This window comes from Nerophis ophidion, linkage group LG12, assembly GCF_033978795.1.
Source record: "Nerophis ophidion isolate RoL-2023_Sa linkage group LG12, RoL_Noph_v1.0, whole genome shotgun sequence".
Classification (NCBI taxonomy): domain Eukaryota; kingdom Metazoa; phylum Chordata; class Actinopteri; order Syngnathiformes; family Syngnathidae; genus Nerophis; species Nerophis ophidion.
The window spans coordinates 61,069,313-61,085,441 of record NC_084622.1 but is presented as its reverse complement, the minus strand read 5'-3'; the positions used below and the strand labels follow the sequence as shown (position 1 = coordinate 61,085,441).

The 16,129-nt window shown below is 41.8% G+C and overlaps 1 protein-coding gene across 1 annotated transcript in view; it reads left to right on the top strand.

Moving 5' to 3' along the window:
- LOC133563650 (AT-rich interactive domain-containing protein 3B-like) overlaps positions 1 to 15,595 on the top strand; it is a 41,302-nt gene extending 25,707 nt beyond the window's left edge. Inside the window, exons 5-9 of the mRNA XM_061917911.1 lie at positions 2,163 to 2,346; positions 8,773 to 9,023; positions 9,087 to 9,350; positions 9,469 to 9,558; positions 14,602 to 15,595. Coding sequence (XP_061773895.1) covers positions 2,163 to 2,346; positions 8,773 to 9,023; positions 9,087 to 9,350; positions 9,469 to 9,558; positions 14,602 to 14,744 — 932 coding nt within the window. The 3' untranslated portion in view covers positions 14,745 to 15,595. The remainder of the gene's footprint in view (positions 1 to 2,162; positions 2,347 to 8,772; positions 9,024 to 9,086; positions 9,351 to 9,468; positions 9,559 to 14,601) is intronic.
- Positions 15,596 to 16,129: the final 534 nt, after the last annotated feature.

Sequence of the window (16,129 nt, the reverse complement as noted above, 5' to 3'; positions counted from 1 at the left end):
GAACTAATCATGAAAGGAGCAGCATGAACTATGGCATGAAAACTGGCAATGTCGCCAGACCGACTGACTGGCAAGGGCAGTTTAATTAGTCTCATGATTAGAGCCAGGTGCACCAGCGGCAGGTGAAAATCATATGTCACCATGGCAAGCAAAACAAACCAGGGTGCACCAAAAAACAGGAACTAATGGAGTTCAAAACAACAGAAAATAAGAAAAACATAATCCAGACCACAAAACATAACAGCTGCTGACATAGGCAGTACCATATTGTGTCATTTTCCTTTCTATTATTTTTGTCAAAACTATGAGGGACAAGTGGGAGGAAATTAATTATTAATCTACTTGTTCATTTACTGTTAATATCTGCTTATTTTCTCTTTTAACACATTCTAGTTACACTTCTGTTCAAATGTTGTAATCACTTATTCTTCTCTTGCTTGGATACTTCATCCGCCATCCCAGCCGTTGTGACGCTCCATAGGGTTAGCAATCATCCTCCGCCTGTTCCACCGTTGAGGTCTTGGGTTGTTATTTCCCCATAACTGGGCCCACATGGATGTGTCTTCGTTCATGTGGTGGTTCTTACATATACCTTCTCCCGCCTGCTCTGCCCTTGAGGTCTTCAGCGTATCCCTGGCTAGGGGCCAGTCAGGTACTAGGCCTTTGCCAAGGGCCACCTGGGGTAACAGTAGTAAAGGGGGTAACCTCCTAGTGCCCCAAGACCCCTATAGAGGAGCCTCCACTTCCAGATGCACTTAAACGTCATGCCCAGGACTATCAATCGATCTGATACCAAGTAGTTACAGGATCATACATTGGTCATATTCAAAGTCTTCATGTGTCCAGGGACGCATTTCCTGAGTTTATTAACATAATATACATTTTCATAGGAGTATTGACTAGATACGCTCTTGTACTTGGTATCATTACAGTGGATGTCAGGTGTAGATCCCCCCATGGCGTTTGTTTACATTCAGGAGTGCTAGATTTTGTTAGCGGTGACGTCGGTCAGCTATTGTAACCTCCTACGGTGTGTACTGAAGCATGTTTAGCTATTCCTTGTCCTGCAGGGATGATACTTGTAAGAAACTTACTTTAGTTGTTGCCATGGAGACGAGGATTAGTGATTTAGAAGTAGGCATCCTAGCTAGCTAGCCATGTCTTAAAGCCCCTCTTCCTGAGGGCGTTTCAGTGTGATAACTTCACCTTTATCGTCAAATTTTAGGCCAAAATGCGTCCGTTCTCCCTTTTCTGTCTACACACTGTGTCTGCTTGTAATTACTCCATGATTGTGCACTGCCGAACATGCTCCTCTGCTCGTAAAACCATGTCGTCATGCCCGTGAACCGGTACTTTTCAAACAGAGTATAGTACCGTTTTTGATTCATTAGTACCCACAAATATAGATAGTACCGCGATACTACACTAGTACTGGTATACCGTACAACCCTAGTTTGGCATATATTGACCTCCATAGGATTGCTTTGCTTTTAGTGTCTGTAACATACAATTTGCGGTGTTTGCTGGAAACATTTTAGACACTTTTGGTTAATGCAGTTGGTCTTTAAAGATTGCAGTGCACTACTGTGATTTAGAAGACCTTTGACTACTGTTAACATACAGTAGAGAGTAGGAAAGGGAGTTTCAAACCGCTTGTCCTTAGCTTTCTAAAATATTATATTGGGTTAAAAATATATCTGTTCAAGTATAATGTGTGATAAAAGTCTTATAATGTCAGCCATGTAAACTCGGAGATCACGCTGGAGCTAATCCTGCATGTGTTCATGCTTAGCCCCGAGTAATCTTGTTTCTACAACTTGTATTTAGCCTCCTTTATTAAATGGCTTGACCACGGACCTGGAGCTGCAGGGATAGTTGTCAACCTCGTGATTGGCAGCCACTGCTGCTCAGCCGCCCCACCCCCACGCGGTGGTGCTCAAATCAATTACAAACAAAGCTGTTGCTGTGGAATTATCCCCAACCCCCATTCAGCAGAAATAAGCAGCATTAAAAGACTGCACAGTCTTTTTTTTTTTTTTACCTGACAATAATGGTGGGGAGCAAATCAGATAGGATCAGATCTTTTATATTTTTGGTGAAATTTCCACTTGCGACTGAAGAAATCTGTGTTGCTGCAATGATTGTTTGTGTATTTAATTCAGGGACTCCGGTGAACCGCATACCCATCATGGCCAAACAGGTGCTGGACCTCTACAAACTTTATAAGCTGGTGACCGAGAAGGGAGGCCTGGTGGAGGTCATCAACAAGAAGATTTGGAGGGAGATCACCAGAGGTCTCAACCTGCCCACATCCATAACCAGTGCAGCTTTTACTCTGCGCACACAGTAGGTGTCTTAACTGTCATTACCAACAATATCAATGTTTGTTTTCTTATTGACTCAAGGGCTGTACAAAAAGTATTTATTCATTTTATCAAACAGACTCAATATATAAATTGCACTGGACTATAAGCCGCAGATATATACTGGTGCAGAAGATTTTGTAAATGTTTGTTTACATACGTGTACATTATTTTTTTTACAAACAGTGTCTGCAACACGGCACTAAAATGGAAGATCAAACAAAACAGAAGTCATCGTCATGGATCTGCTAGTTGCGCAGGCTAGCTCTCATTCAGCTAAACAGACTCAATATATGAATCGTACTGGACTATAAACCGCAGATACATACTAGTAGAGAATATTTTGTAAATGTTTATTTACATATACAGTAATTGTTGCAAAACAGTGTCTGCAACACGGCAGTAAAACGGCAGATCAAACAAAACAGAAGTCATAAACAACACCATGTCCAATGTAGCGTGACAATGGCGTTGTTAAGGACCTAAAAGTAATGAACTATATTACTCATTACTAATAAATGTAACGACATTACTAACATTGTTATTATATAATATTGTTATTACGAACACTGATAACACAGCATGTTTAATAGGGATGTCTCTCTCCGACATTTATATTGACTATTGGTCTGAAATCAACAAAAAAACAAGTATCAGATGATATTGGCCTGCATCTAAAATCTCTGACATAAGTTCGATACTCACAACCCTGTAGCGCGTTTACTTGTGCATACTGGATAGCCAGTTAACATCTAAATGTCCTCCAAAAAGCACACCAAGTTGTTTTTTTCTTGTATTTATTCCAGTCATTTACAAAAGGTCAACACGGTAAGCTATTGGCTAATAGGAGCTAGCAGCTACACAACAACTAAGCATGCAATAGCACACAAGTTAGACCTATGTAAGAAGAGTCTTCTAATTGAAACACTACATCTTGTCAAAATAAACAAGTAATACATAATTATAACTGCAGATTACTTACAGTATACAAAGTCTAAAGACAGAACTTTATCCAGTAACAAACGTGTCCGCATCATTCAACTTCCTGCATCCTGCTTTTAATTTAATGAAATAGTATGGCCAGTAAGTCTTTTCATACCTACCTTAGTTCTCTGACTCATTTCCCTTTATTCAGCGTTTTCTAACATCCAACACAATAAAATAATGCAACCATGTATGTGATTCCTGTTGATGTATCGTATTATATCGGTATCGGTCAAGACCGTGTCGTATCAAAAGGGAAAAAGGTTGTAATGTTAACTATATAAAATTGTGAGCAGTCATGTATCTTTCTCTTAATACAGTGAAATGGCAACTTTTGGTGATGGTTTGAATAATCATGAGTAATTGATTTGAAAGCTGAGGAAATCATTTTTTACAATTCAACAATTTAGACCCATACCGCTGAAAAATCACTGTGTTGAGTGAGTCTCCCCCGGGCCTTGTGGACCAAGCTGGATAATAACATGATTAACATAAGTTTTAGTGGTGAGATGTGGAAATACACGTTTTCCTGCAGAGTCAGAAAACAACAATTAAATGAGGTGTGTTCCAAAATGGCACATATTGATAGTGATAACTTGTGCTGGGTTGTACAATTAGCATTAAACAGGTCCTGTAGTACATGTGAGTGTCATTCTACTGGTCCACCGGGTTTGTAGTTCCAATGTTGGAACATTTTGCCATTTAGGTTTTACTTTCTGCTATAATTTGGAACAAAGTTGTCCTACTGCAATATTATTGTATTTGAATTATACGTCTGTTTTATATGTATATTACTTTTGAGTCACAAAGATCACTGCAGAAGTATAACGTGGGGCTTGATGTACTTAATATTTTACATGCAAACTGCATAGCACACGGAAGGCGGATCTACTCAATGTGTGCTTGTCAGGCTTGGTCAAACATGGGACTCAGATGCAGAGTAGGGAACAATCTAGCTGTGACAGACTCAAGCCGTCGTGCGGGTTCCATGGACCACCAAGCACAAACCTTTGCTTGCAGGTGTAGACTTCTGTATTCATGCAAATAAGACAAGTCTTTTGCAGGTTGCTTTGCAGCCGTCCGCGCTCTCACTGCTCGCTCCTCCTCGTAGCTTTTCAGCCGTCCACGTCGTTTTTGTCTGCCTCTTGCTCTCGCTCTCCTCCTTGTTGCATGAGCTGTTGTTTGTTCTCTCGTCTCTCCCTCTTGTTCTTTCCTTGTTTCTCCACCTCTCTCCCCCACGTTCACAGCTGCCGCACCTTTTAACAGTGCGAGAAGATTCATTAATTGTATCCAGGTGCGCGATCCACGCACCTGATCTGGCTTGTGGCGTCGCTCCCGCCTCGCCGCTCGCTCGCCATCTCCGCCTCCTCGCCGCCATCTTGGGCTGGGCTCCAGTGTAACTTGCCGCTCTGTCGGACCGTCGGCTCCGCCTCTCCACACCGGCAGGCTTTTATTTTGAAAGTTTATTTTCACCTCCAGAGTCAGGGTAAATCAACATAGGCTATAACCTGAATAGTCAACAAAAAAGTGTTCCACAAAAAGGAACAATCGAAAATCACTTCCGAAAGGAAGAAACACAAAAATAATAAGAAACTACCTGTATACCTGGCGCAGGATATCCATCCATCCATTTTCTACCGCTTATTCCCTTTTGGGGTCGCGGGGGCGATGGCGCCTATCCCAGCTACAATGGGGTGGAAGGCGGGGTACACCCTGGACAAGTGGCCACCTCATCGCAGGGCCAACACAGATAGACAGACCATTTAGTGTTGCCAATCAACCTATCTATACTTTATGAAATTAATTGCAAACAAAAAACTTTCCAAAAGGAGAAACAATGGCTGTAAAACTTCTACACTGACTCTTACCTAAAAAAGGTTAACTGAAGGTGTCACTCACAAAAATTGAGAAAAAGGAAGAACTGTAAGAAAAAACTGCAAACTCACCACTCCGGCTGCAAAACAAAATAACCAAAACCACTCTGCTGAGGAGGAGGAAAAGAAAACTCCAAATATCAAAAAGGGAATTCAGGATCAAGATATTGTAACAAAAGATGAGGTAATGCTTGGAGACAATCTGGCACAGAACAAAGGGAGGCGTGGGCTTATAAGACACATGAGGGTAATGGGGAACAGGTGGAAACAATCAGGGATCAGAGATGACGTCAGACTGATGAAACAAAAGGAAGGGCAAGTGACCTGAAACCAGAGGAGAGTTACTTTTCAAACTAAAACATGCGATTCACAAGACAGAAAAAAACAAGACAAGACCTCCCTCACCGCGGTGTGACCGTGCTAAATGGTTTGCGTCTCTTACGTAAGCGGAAGAAGGCCTGCGGTCCGTTTTCATTATCGTGAAAAATATATGCCGATTATCCAAATGCCCACAATGCTTGGATGAGTAAATGCAAATATATTATACAACACACGCAATGTGATTTATCAACACTCATCACCGTTTTGGGAGCATTATGTAGCATTTTATTCAGAATGTTTTAAAAGTGTCAAAGTTCCACACTTGGCTGAGAGAGAGGAGTGCTCACGCTCCAGAGACACATGATGGTCAAACAATCATTGTTTACTTATATAGCCCTAAACCACAAGTGTCTCAAAGGGCTGCACAAGCCACAACAACATCTTCCGCTTGGAGAGGACCGCAGACACCCCCCCCCCCCCCCCCCCCCCCTAGGGAAACCTGTGCAATGGACGTCAAGTGGGTCTAGCATAATATTGTGAAAGTCCAGTCCATAGTGGATCTAACAGAATAGTGAGAGTCTGTCCAAAGTGGATCTAACATAATAGTGAGAGTCCAGTCCATAGTGGATCTAACAGAATAGTGAGAGTCTGTCCAAAGTGGATATAACATAATATTGAGAGTCCAGTCCATAGTGGATCTAACATAATAGTGTGAGAGTCCAGTCCATAGTGGATCCAACATAATAGTGTGAGAGTCCAGTCCATAGTGGATCTAACATAATATTGTGAAAGTCCAGTCCATAGTGGATCTAACATAATAGTGTGAGAGTCCAGTCCATAGTGGATCTAACATAATAGTGTGAGTCCAGTCCATAGTGGATCTAACATAATAGTGTGAGAGTCCAGTCCATAGTGGATCTAACATAATAGTGAAAGTCCAGTCCATAGTGGATCTAACATAATAGTGAGAGTCCAGTCCATAGTGGATCTAACATAATAGTGAAAGTCCAGTCCATAGTAGATCTAACATAATAGTGTGAGAGTCCAGTCCATAGTGGATCTAACATAATAATGAGAGTCCAGTCCATAGTAGATCCAACATAATAGTGAAAGTCCAGTCCATAGTGGATCTAACATAATAGTGAAAGTCCAGTCCAAAGTGGGCCAGCAGGAGACCATCTGGAGTGGAGACAGGTCAGCAGCGCAGAGATGTCCCCAACTGATGCACAGACGAGTGGTCCACCCCGGGTCTTGACTCTGGACAGCCAGCAATTCATCCATGGCCACGGGACCTGTGTCCCCCCCTCCACAAGGGAGAGGGAGACAGAGCAGAAAAGAAACGGCAGATCAACTGGTCTAAAAAGGGGTGTATTTAAAGGCTAGAGTATACAAATGAGTTATAAGATGAGACTTAAATGCATAACTGCGGCAATGTGACAATCTACATTGTAAATAGTCATGGAAATAAACAGAGGTGGGTAGTAACGCGCTACATTTACTCCGTTACATCTACTTGAGTAACTTTTGGGATAAATTCTACTTCTAAGAGTATGTTTTATGCAGCATACTTTTACTTTTACTTGAGTATATTTATAGAGAAGAAACGCTACTTTTACTCCGCTCCATTCATGTACATTCAGCTCGTTTCTGGCTACTTTTTTTTTTTATCGATCTATTAATAGTTTGTTTTGTTTTTTCAAAGTAGGATCTACACATGCCTGCGTTTGACCAATCACATGCAGTCACTGGTGGACCAATCAAACAGAGCCAGGCGGTCACATGACCGTCACACGTCGAATCCGATTTAAAAAAGTTGACAAACTTATTGGGGTGTTACCATTTAGTGGTCAATTGTACGGAATATGTACTGTACTGTGCAATCTAATAATACAAGTTTCAATCAATCAATCAAAAGTGTAAAGGAAAAAAGACACTTTTTATTTCAACAGTACTTCCCGTCAAAAGCTTAAAGACTGATCGCACAGTTCCTGTCTTCACAATAAAAGCACCGCTCCATCGCGCCTGCGCTAACAAAATAAAAGTCTCCCAAAGCCAGAGCAAACAAGCTAGCAAGATAAGGAGTTTGCCGCCAATGTATTTCTTGTAAAGTGAAAAAAAACGAATATGGAAGCTGGACAAATAAGATGCCAAAAACCAACGACTTTCATGAGGTATTAGACAGGAAGGAAGAACTTTTTTTGTCCTCCATTTGAAAACGTGGACATTATCAGCACTACTGTCTGATTCCAATCAATGCAAGTCATCAGAATCAGGTAATACACCAACTTATATTCTTGTCTTCATGAAAGATAGGAATCTATATGTGTTAAACATGCATTTATATTCATTAAAACACCTTTAACATGTCAACAAAAACGGCAAAATAAATAAATATAAATTATATATATATATATCCATCCATCCATTTCCTACTGCTTATTCCCTTTTGAGGTTGCGGGGGGCGCTGGCACCTATCTCAGCTACAATCGGGCGAAAGACCCTGGACATATTAATATATATGATATGTGCGTGTATGTATATGATACGTGTGTGTATGTATATATGAGGTAGATCACTTCGACTTGGTGATTTATTAAATAATTGATTGACGTTGAAAAACTTATTGGGGTGTTACCATTTAGTGGTCAATTGTACATAATATGTACTGTGCAATCTACTAATAAAAGTTTCTGTCAATCAATCAATGAATGCCTACTGAGCCTGTGGTGCTGTTAATTTATTGTGGCTCAATTTGCCTTATTTTAATGTATTATTATTTAATATATATTATTGTTTTAGTTGCTTAAGAGATATTCCTGGCTCTGAATTTGCTCATTGCTATTTTTATGTTTTTGTGCATTATTTGTTGCTGTAATGAGGTTACTCATCAGTTACTCAGTACTTGAGTAGTTTTTTCACAACATACTTTTTACTTTTACTCAAGTAAATATTTGGGTGACTACTCCTTACTTTTACTTGAGTAATATATCTCTAAAGTAACAGTACTCTTACTTGAGTACAGTTTTTGGCTACTCTACCCACCTCTGGAAATAAAGAAGAAACATTGAATTAGAAGGCGTGTCTAAACTTTCGGCCTGCACTGTAGGTCATGTAGTAATTTGTTATGTATTTATAAAGCATTAAACACAAATAACATATTTCTGAGTAAAAGCAATATAGTAAAGTGGTTCCAAAAATGTTAACTGCTGGACTGTGAAAATACTTTGCAGGTATATGAAGTACCTGTACCCCTTTGAGTGTGAAAAGAGAGGTCTGAGCTCTCCAGGGGAGCTGCAGGCTGCAATAGACAGTAATCGCAGAGAAGGTCGGCGTCCCAGCTACACCAACAGCCTGTACCGCTACTCGCCATCTCCAAACGCCGCTCAGCACGCACTCCTTTCCTCGCCCACCATTCACACCCCCGTGTCTGGACGCATGGCCTCCAGTCAGTCAGCCAGCCCGATTTTAAAGAAGCACGCAAGTATGAAAACATTGCTGGCTGTTGTCACTGTCATGTTAAATACACCTTGACTCTGCTGCTCAGGTGAAAGCTCAACTCCCATGATGCCCAGCCGGCTTCCCATGGCTGTAGCTCTGGGCCAGCAGCAGCAGCAGCAGCAGTTGGCTCAAGCTGCCACTCTGGAGCATCTCCGAGAGAGGCTGGAGCGAGGTGCAGACGCTCCAGAGAAGAAGATGATGCGTCTGGCAGAGGAGCAGCAGCGCCTCATGCAGCAGGCGCTCCAACAAAACCTGCTGGCCATGGCCTCCCACCTCAACCCTGTCAACCTCAAACTCAACAATGGTCATGGTGTGTGCGTATGTGTGTGTGTATGTATGTGTGTGTGTGTCTGTGTGTGTGTGTAAGGCTATTTCATCATTACTGGAGCTCCCAGTTAATGGAAATATCTCTTGTTGTTTTTCCACAGAGAGCAAACAGGATTTGTCCCTGAGTATCTCCACTAATGGAGCAGCCAGTATTAGTGTGTCGGTTCAAGTCAACGGCACCGTGTACTCTGGTAGGTTCACCTGATCATTGACCTGTGTGCACAGCAAATTTGCACAATACTTTCAACTGTACCAGACTGCATGACGACCCCAAGTTTTAAAAACAACAACACTTTTTTAAAGACAAAAACGTGCACTAGCACAATGTTTTTCAACCTTTTTTGAGCCAAAGCACATTTTTGGCGTTGAAAAAATGCGGAGGCACACCACCAGCAGAAATCATTAAAAAAACAAAACTCAGTTGACAGTAAAAAGTCGTTGTCGCAATAGTTGGATATGACTTTAAAACATAAACAAGCATGCATGACTATAGCTCTTGTCTCAAAGTAGGTGTACTGTCACCACCTGTCACATCACACCCTGACTTATTTGGACTTTTTTGATGTTTTCCTGTGTGTAGTCTTTTACTTCTTGTCTTGCGCTCCTATTTTGGTGGCTTTTTCAAATTTTGGGGTATTTTCCTGTAGCAGTTTCATGTCTTCCTTTGACGATATTTCCCTCATCTACTTTGTTTTAGCAATCAAGAATATTTGAGTTGTTTTTGTCCTCCTTTGTGGGGACATTGTTGATTGTCATGTCATGTTGGGATGTACATTGTGGACGCCGTCTTTGCTCCACAGTAAGTCTTTGCTGTCGTCCAGCATTCTGTTTTTGTTTACTTTGTAGCCAGTTCAGTTTTAGTTTTGTTCTGCATAGCCTTCCCTAAGCTTCAATGCCTTTTCTTAGGGGCACTCACCTTTTGTTTAATTTTGGTTTAAGCATTAGATACCTTTTGACCTGCACGCTGCCTCCCGCTGTTTCCAACATCTCCAAAGCAATTAGCTACCTGCTGCCACCTACTGATATGGAAGAGTATTACAGGGTTACTCTGCCGAGCTCTAGACAGCACCCACACTCAACAACAACACATAGTTTGCAGACTATAATTACTGCTTTGCAGAAAATATTTTCAACCCAAATAGGTGAAATTAGATCATCTCCCCCGGCACACCAGACTGTATCTCAAGGCACAGTAGTGTGCCGCGGCACAGTGGTTGAAAAACACTGTACTAGTGTTACGGTGCGGCTGTGCTAGTGTGCAGGTTAGTAAACCTTACTAAACAACATTTTAAGAGCTTGTGACAGACACAGAATCTACATTTTAGCTCGATGCCTAGCGCGTTCAACTAGGGATGCAAATATTATATATTTTCATTTTATGGATGATGAGTAATAATTACATTTTCTTTATTATTATGCATTGATTAATTTCACAACAAATTCCTTGGAGATGTGTTAAATATTACTGTTGGAAATAATAGTAATCAACTAATGACATTATAACAACAGTACAATACAAATACATTAATTGCATTATCAATGTAAAACTAATAAAGTCAAGTGTTAAGTTCATCAACTGTCAATCATGCTTATTGCTGGTATTTCAACACCTGACAACACAAGCATAGGGCATTTGTCTTTGAGAAAGCCTAAATGCTGGCTAGCATGTATTCAGAACAGAGCTAGCATGACCACCGTGCAGATTTGATGAACGCGTGACGAGTAAAATTCAAGCAATCGATTAATTTTGAATATTTTTTTGATGCTGGGTTGATAGCTGAAATGCACATAATTAGATCTCCATTTTGTGACGATCCGTCAATTCATTTTTGTTTGTGCTTCCTTGTTTTGTCTTTATTTCCTGACGCTGAGCGGGACAAGCCTAGTAAAAGAGTGTGGGTACTAGACTGGCCTGCCTTTAGTCCAGACCTGTCTCCCATTGAGAATGTGTGACACATTATGAAGTCTAAAATACCACAACGGAGACCCCGGACTGTTGAACAACTTAAGCTGTAAATCAAGCAAGAATGGGAAAGAATTCCACCTGAAAAGCTTCAAAAATGTGTCTCCTCAGTTCCCAAACCTTTACAGAGTGTTGTTAAAAGGAAAGGCCATGTAACACACTGGTAAAAATGCCCCTGTGACAACTTTTTTGCAATATGTTGCTGCCATTAAATTCTAAGTTAATGATTATTTGTAGAGATGTCCGATAATGTCGGACTGCCCATATTATCGGCTGATAAATGCTTTAAAATGTAATATCAGAAATTATCGGTATCAGTTTCAAAAAGTAAAACTCATGACTTTTTAAAAGGCCGCTGTACAAAGTGGTACACGGACGTAAGGAGAAGTACAGAGCGCCAATAAACCTTAAAGGCACTGCCGTTGCGTCCCAGTCCAGTCACATAATATCTACGGCTTTTCACACACACAAGTGAATGCATGTCATACTTGGTCAACAGCCATACAGGTCACACTGAGGGTGGCCGTATAAAAAACTTTAACACTGTTACAAATATGCGCCACACTGTGAACCCACACCAAACAAGAAAGACAAACACACTTCGGGAGAACATCTGCACCGTAACACAACATAAACACAACAGAACAAATACCCATAAGCCCTTGCAGCACTAACTCTTCCAGGACGCTACAATATACAACCTCGGCTACCCCTACCTTCTCACCTCAACCCCGCCCCCCCCCCCCCAAACCCCGCCCACCTTAACCTCCTCATGCTCTCTCAGGAAGAGCATGTCCCAAATTTCAAGCTGCTGTTTTGAGGCATGTTAAAAAAAAATAATGCACTTTGTGACTTCAATAATAAATATGGCAGTGCCATGTTGGCATTTTTTGCCATAACTTATAAATAAATAAATGTGTTGTACTTGTATAGCGCTTTTCTACCTTTAAGGTACTCAAAGCGCTTTGACACTACTTCCACATTCACACACACATTCACACACTGATGGAGGGAGCTGCCATGCAAGACACCAACCAGCACCCATCAGGAGCAAGGGTGAAGTGTCTTGCGGGTTGCGCACGGTCACTCTCCTACTGCACCACGACGTCCCTACTGGGTTGAGTTTTTCCTTGCCCTTGAGTGGATTTATTTTGGAAAACCTTGTTCAATCACTCAATCAATGTTTATTTATATAGCCCTAAATCACAAGTGTCTCAAAGGGCTGCAGAAGCCACAACGACATCTTCGGTTCCTTGCCCACATAAGGGCAAGGAAAAACTCAACCCGGTGGAATGTCAATGTGAATGACTATGAGGGGGGTCTTGTTACATAGTTTAATGCATCCAGCGGGGGATCACAACAAAATGAGGCACAATAATGTGTTCATTCCACCACTGTATATATCGGTATCGGCTGATATCGGAATTGGTATTTAAGACTTGGACAATATCGGAATATGGGATATCGGCAAAAAAGCCATTATTGGACATCTCTAATTATTTGCAAAAACAAAATATGTTTCTCAGCACGAATGTAAAGTATTTTGTCTTTGCAGTCCATGTAATTGAATATAAGTTAAAAAGGATTTGCAAATCATCTTATTGTTTTTATTGACCATTTACCCAACGTGCCGACTTGACTGCTTCTGTGTGGTGTGTGTGCACCGAGCCATGATTACAATGTACTATGTCTGTCTTGCCTGTGTGGTGTGTGTGCACCGAGCCATGATTACAATGTACTATGTCTGTCTTGTCTGTGTGGTGTGTGTGCACCGAGCCATGATTACAATGTACTATGTCTGTCTTGCCTGTGTGGTGTGTGTGCACCGAGCCATGATTACAATGTACTATGTCTGTCTTGTCTGTGTGCTGTGTGTGCGCACCGAGCCATGATTACAATGTACTATGTCTGTCTTGTCTGTGTGGTGTGTGTGCACCGAGCCATGATTACAATGTACTATGTTTGTCTCGTCTGTGTGGTGTGTGTGCACCGAGCCATGATTACAATGTACTATGTCTGTCTTGTCTGTGTGGTGTGTGTGCACCGAGCCATGATTACAATGTACTATGTTTGTCTTGTCTGTGTGGTGTGTGTGCACCGAGCCATGATTACAATGTACTATGTCTGTCTTGTCTGTGTGGTGTGTGTGCACCGAGCCATGATTACAATGTACTATGTTTGACTTGTCTGTGTGGTGTGTGTGCACCGAGCCATGATTACAATGTACTATGTCTGTCTTGTCTGTGTGGTGTGTGTGCACCGAGCCATGATTACAATGTACTATGTCTGTCTTGTCTGTGTGGTGTGTGTGCACCGAGCCATGATTACAATGTACTATGTCTGTCTTGTCTGTGTGGTGTGTGTGCACCGAGCCATGATTACAATGTACTATGTTTGTCTCGTCTGTGTGGTGTGTGTGCACCGAGCCATGATTACAATGTACTATGTCTGTCTCGTCTGTGTGGTGTGTGTGCACCGAGCCATGATTACAATGTACTATGTCTGTCTCGTCTGTGTGGTGTGTGTGCACCGAGCCATGATTACAATGTACTATGTTTGTCTTGCCTGTGTGGTGTGTGTGCACCGAGCCATGATTACAATGTACTATGTTTGTCTTGCCTGTGTGGTGTGTGTGCACCGAGCCATGATTACAATGTACTATGTTTGTCTTGCCTGTGTGGTGTGTGCGCACCGAGCCATGATTACAATGTACTATGTTTGTCTTGCCTGTGTGGTGTGTGTGCACCGAGCCATGATTACAATGTACTATGTTTGTCTTGCCTGTGTGGTGTGTGTGCACCGAGCCATGATTACAATGTACTATGTTTGTCTTGTCTGTGTGATGTGTGTGCACCGAGCCATGATTACAATGTACTATGTTTGTCTTGTCTGTGTGGTGTGTGTGCACCGAGCCATGATTACAATGTACTATGTTTGTCTTGTCTGTGTGGTGTGTGTGCACCGAGCCATGATTACAATGTACTATGTTTGTCTTGCCTGTGTGGTGTGTGCGCACCGAGCCATGATTACAATGTACTATGTTTGTCTTGTCTGTGTGGTGTGTGTGCACCGAGCCATGATTACAATGTACTATGTTTGTCTTGCCTGTGTGGTGTGTGCGCACCGAGCCATGATTACAATGTACTATGTTTGTCTTGTCTGTGTGGTGTGTGTGCACCGAGCCATGATTACAATGTACTATGTTTGTCTTGCCTGTGTGGTGTGTGCGCACCGAGCCATGATTACAATGTACTATGTTTGTCTTGCACAGGAACATTGTTTGCTCAGAAGTCTGCAGCTCCGGTGGTGTCCCAGGCCGTGACTCCGGCAGGAACCAGTGGTTTCAGTGCCTTCTCCTCCTCACACAGCCCCTCCTCATCCTCCTCCTCCACCTCCTCAAAGGGAGCTAATTAAGTCTCATCTTTCTCCCATTCTCTCATTGAGCTCTATACTCTGTCATAGTCCACATGAACTGTGCGCTACACGTCTGCTTCTTTTCTCCTTACTTTGTTTAAATTAATATAGTCAAGACAATGGTGTGTGCGTGTGTGCGTGTGTGTGTGCGTGCGTGCGGACTTAGTGTAACGTGTTCATCCTTGTTTGTGAGCTAAGCATCCGTCATGTTCTGCTAGTTGTCGCTGGTTTCTCATGTGTGGATTGAACAATAGTGCTGCCAAAGTGAATGAAGACCAAAAAAGCCTTAGCTCAATGACTTAGTTGCCATTATGTAAACACTATATATCATTGCTTGCTGTGAGTGGAGTTTCCATGGCGACATGAAGGGATTTTATACACTCAGGTACCGCAGGACCTTTTGTATTTAGAGGGATTTTTTTGTTAGAAACATTTAGTTTTCTTGTTTTTTTTTATTTAATTGAGTTCTGCCTTAAATGCATCAAATCTTCGGTTCAACGGCACCGTGGTGATGAGATTGCCGTATTTACCTCGTTTTGACTTGGAAAGTTTCTGAACTCAGGAATGTCCGGCTGGACCCCGAACTTGTGTGACGTATGTTTTGTAGGGGCCAGGAATGTATGCCGACTTACCTCACGTTGTGACTGTTGAACACACTGAACCAGTGCTACCTCAACCCTGGAGAGAAATATGCAATCTGCTGAATTGTACTGTAAGCGGACAATCAAGGAAAAATTGCAGGCAAAATGTTACTGAGAACTAACAAGTGCAAAAGGCAAGACTCCGTTTTTGGGCTTTGGCTATTGAATTTGTTTGATATGGAATAAAAAAAAATCTTGTGTGCTGTCAAAGTCTTTTTTTTCTCTCTCCTACATACGGTTGTTCAGTGGCTGTGCGATTTTGAAAATATATTATTTATGATGTTGTTGTGGCTTGTGCAGCCCTTTGTTAAAGACTATATCAATCATCTTGGGATTGATTGGCTTGTGTTGCATCTCTGGGTTGACGAGCAGCTAATTGTGTATTCATAGAGTGTGAGGACGCTCCCCTAAGTGGAGAATAATCACCTCCGTTCCAGCAAATAAACTGAATTTCTGGGTGTAAAACTTCCACCTGTGTGCAGCTGGGATAGGCTCCAGCACCCCACGTGATCCTGTAAGGGACAAGCGGTAGGAAATGGATGGATGGATAGATAGATAGAACTTCATTGATTCCTTCAGGAGAGTTCCCTCAGGAAAACGAAAATGTCCAAAAAATATCGTAAATTGCAATAATTTCACCTCGAAATGTAGTGTATATTACTGGAAATGGAAAAACAGTACTGCTGTTTTTTTTGGTGAAAAGAAAAAAAGACAGCTATGTTGCCAGAAATTTACTGTAAAGTT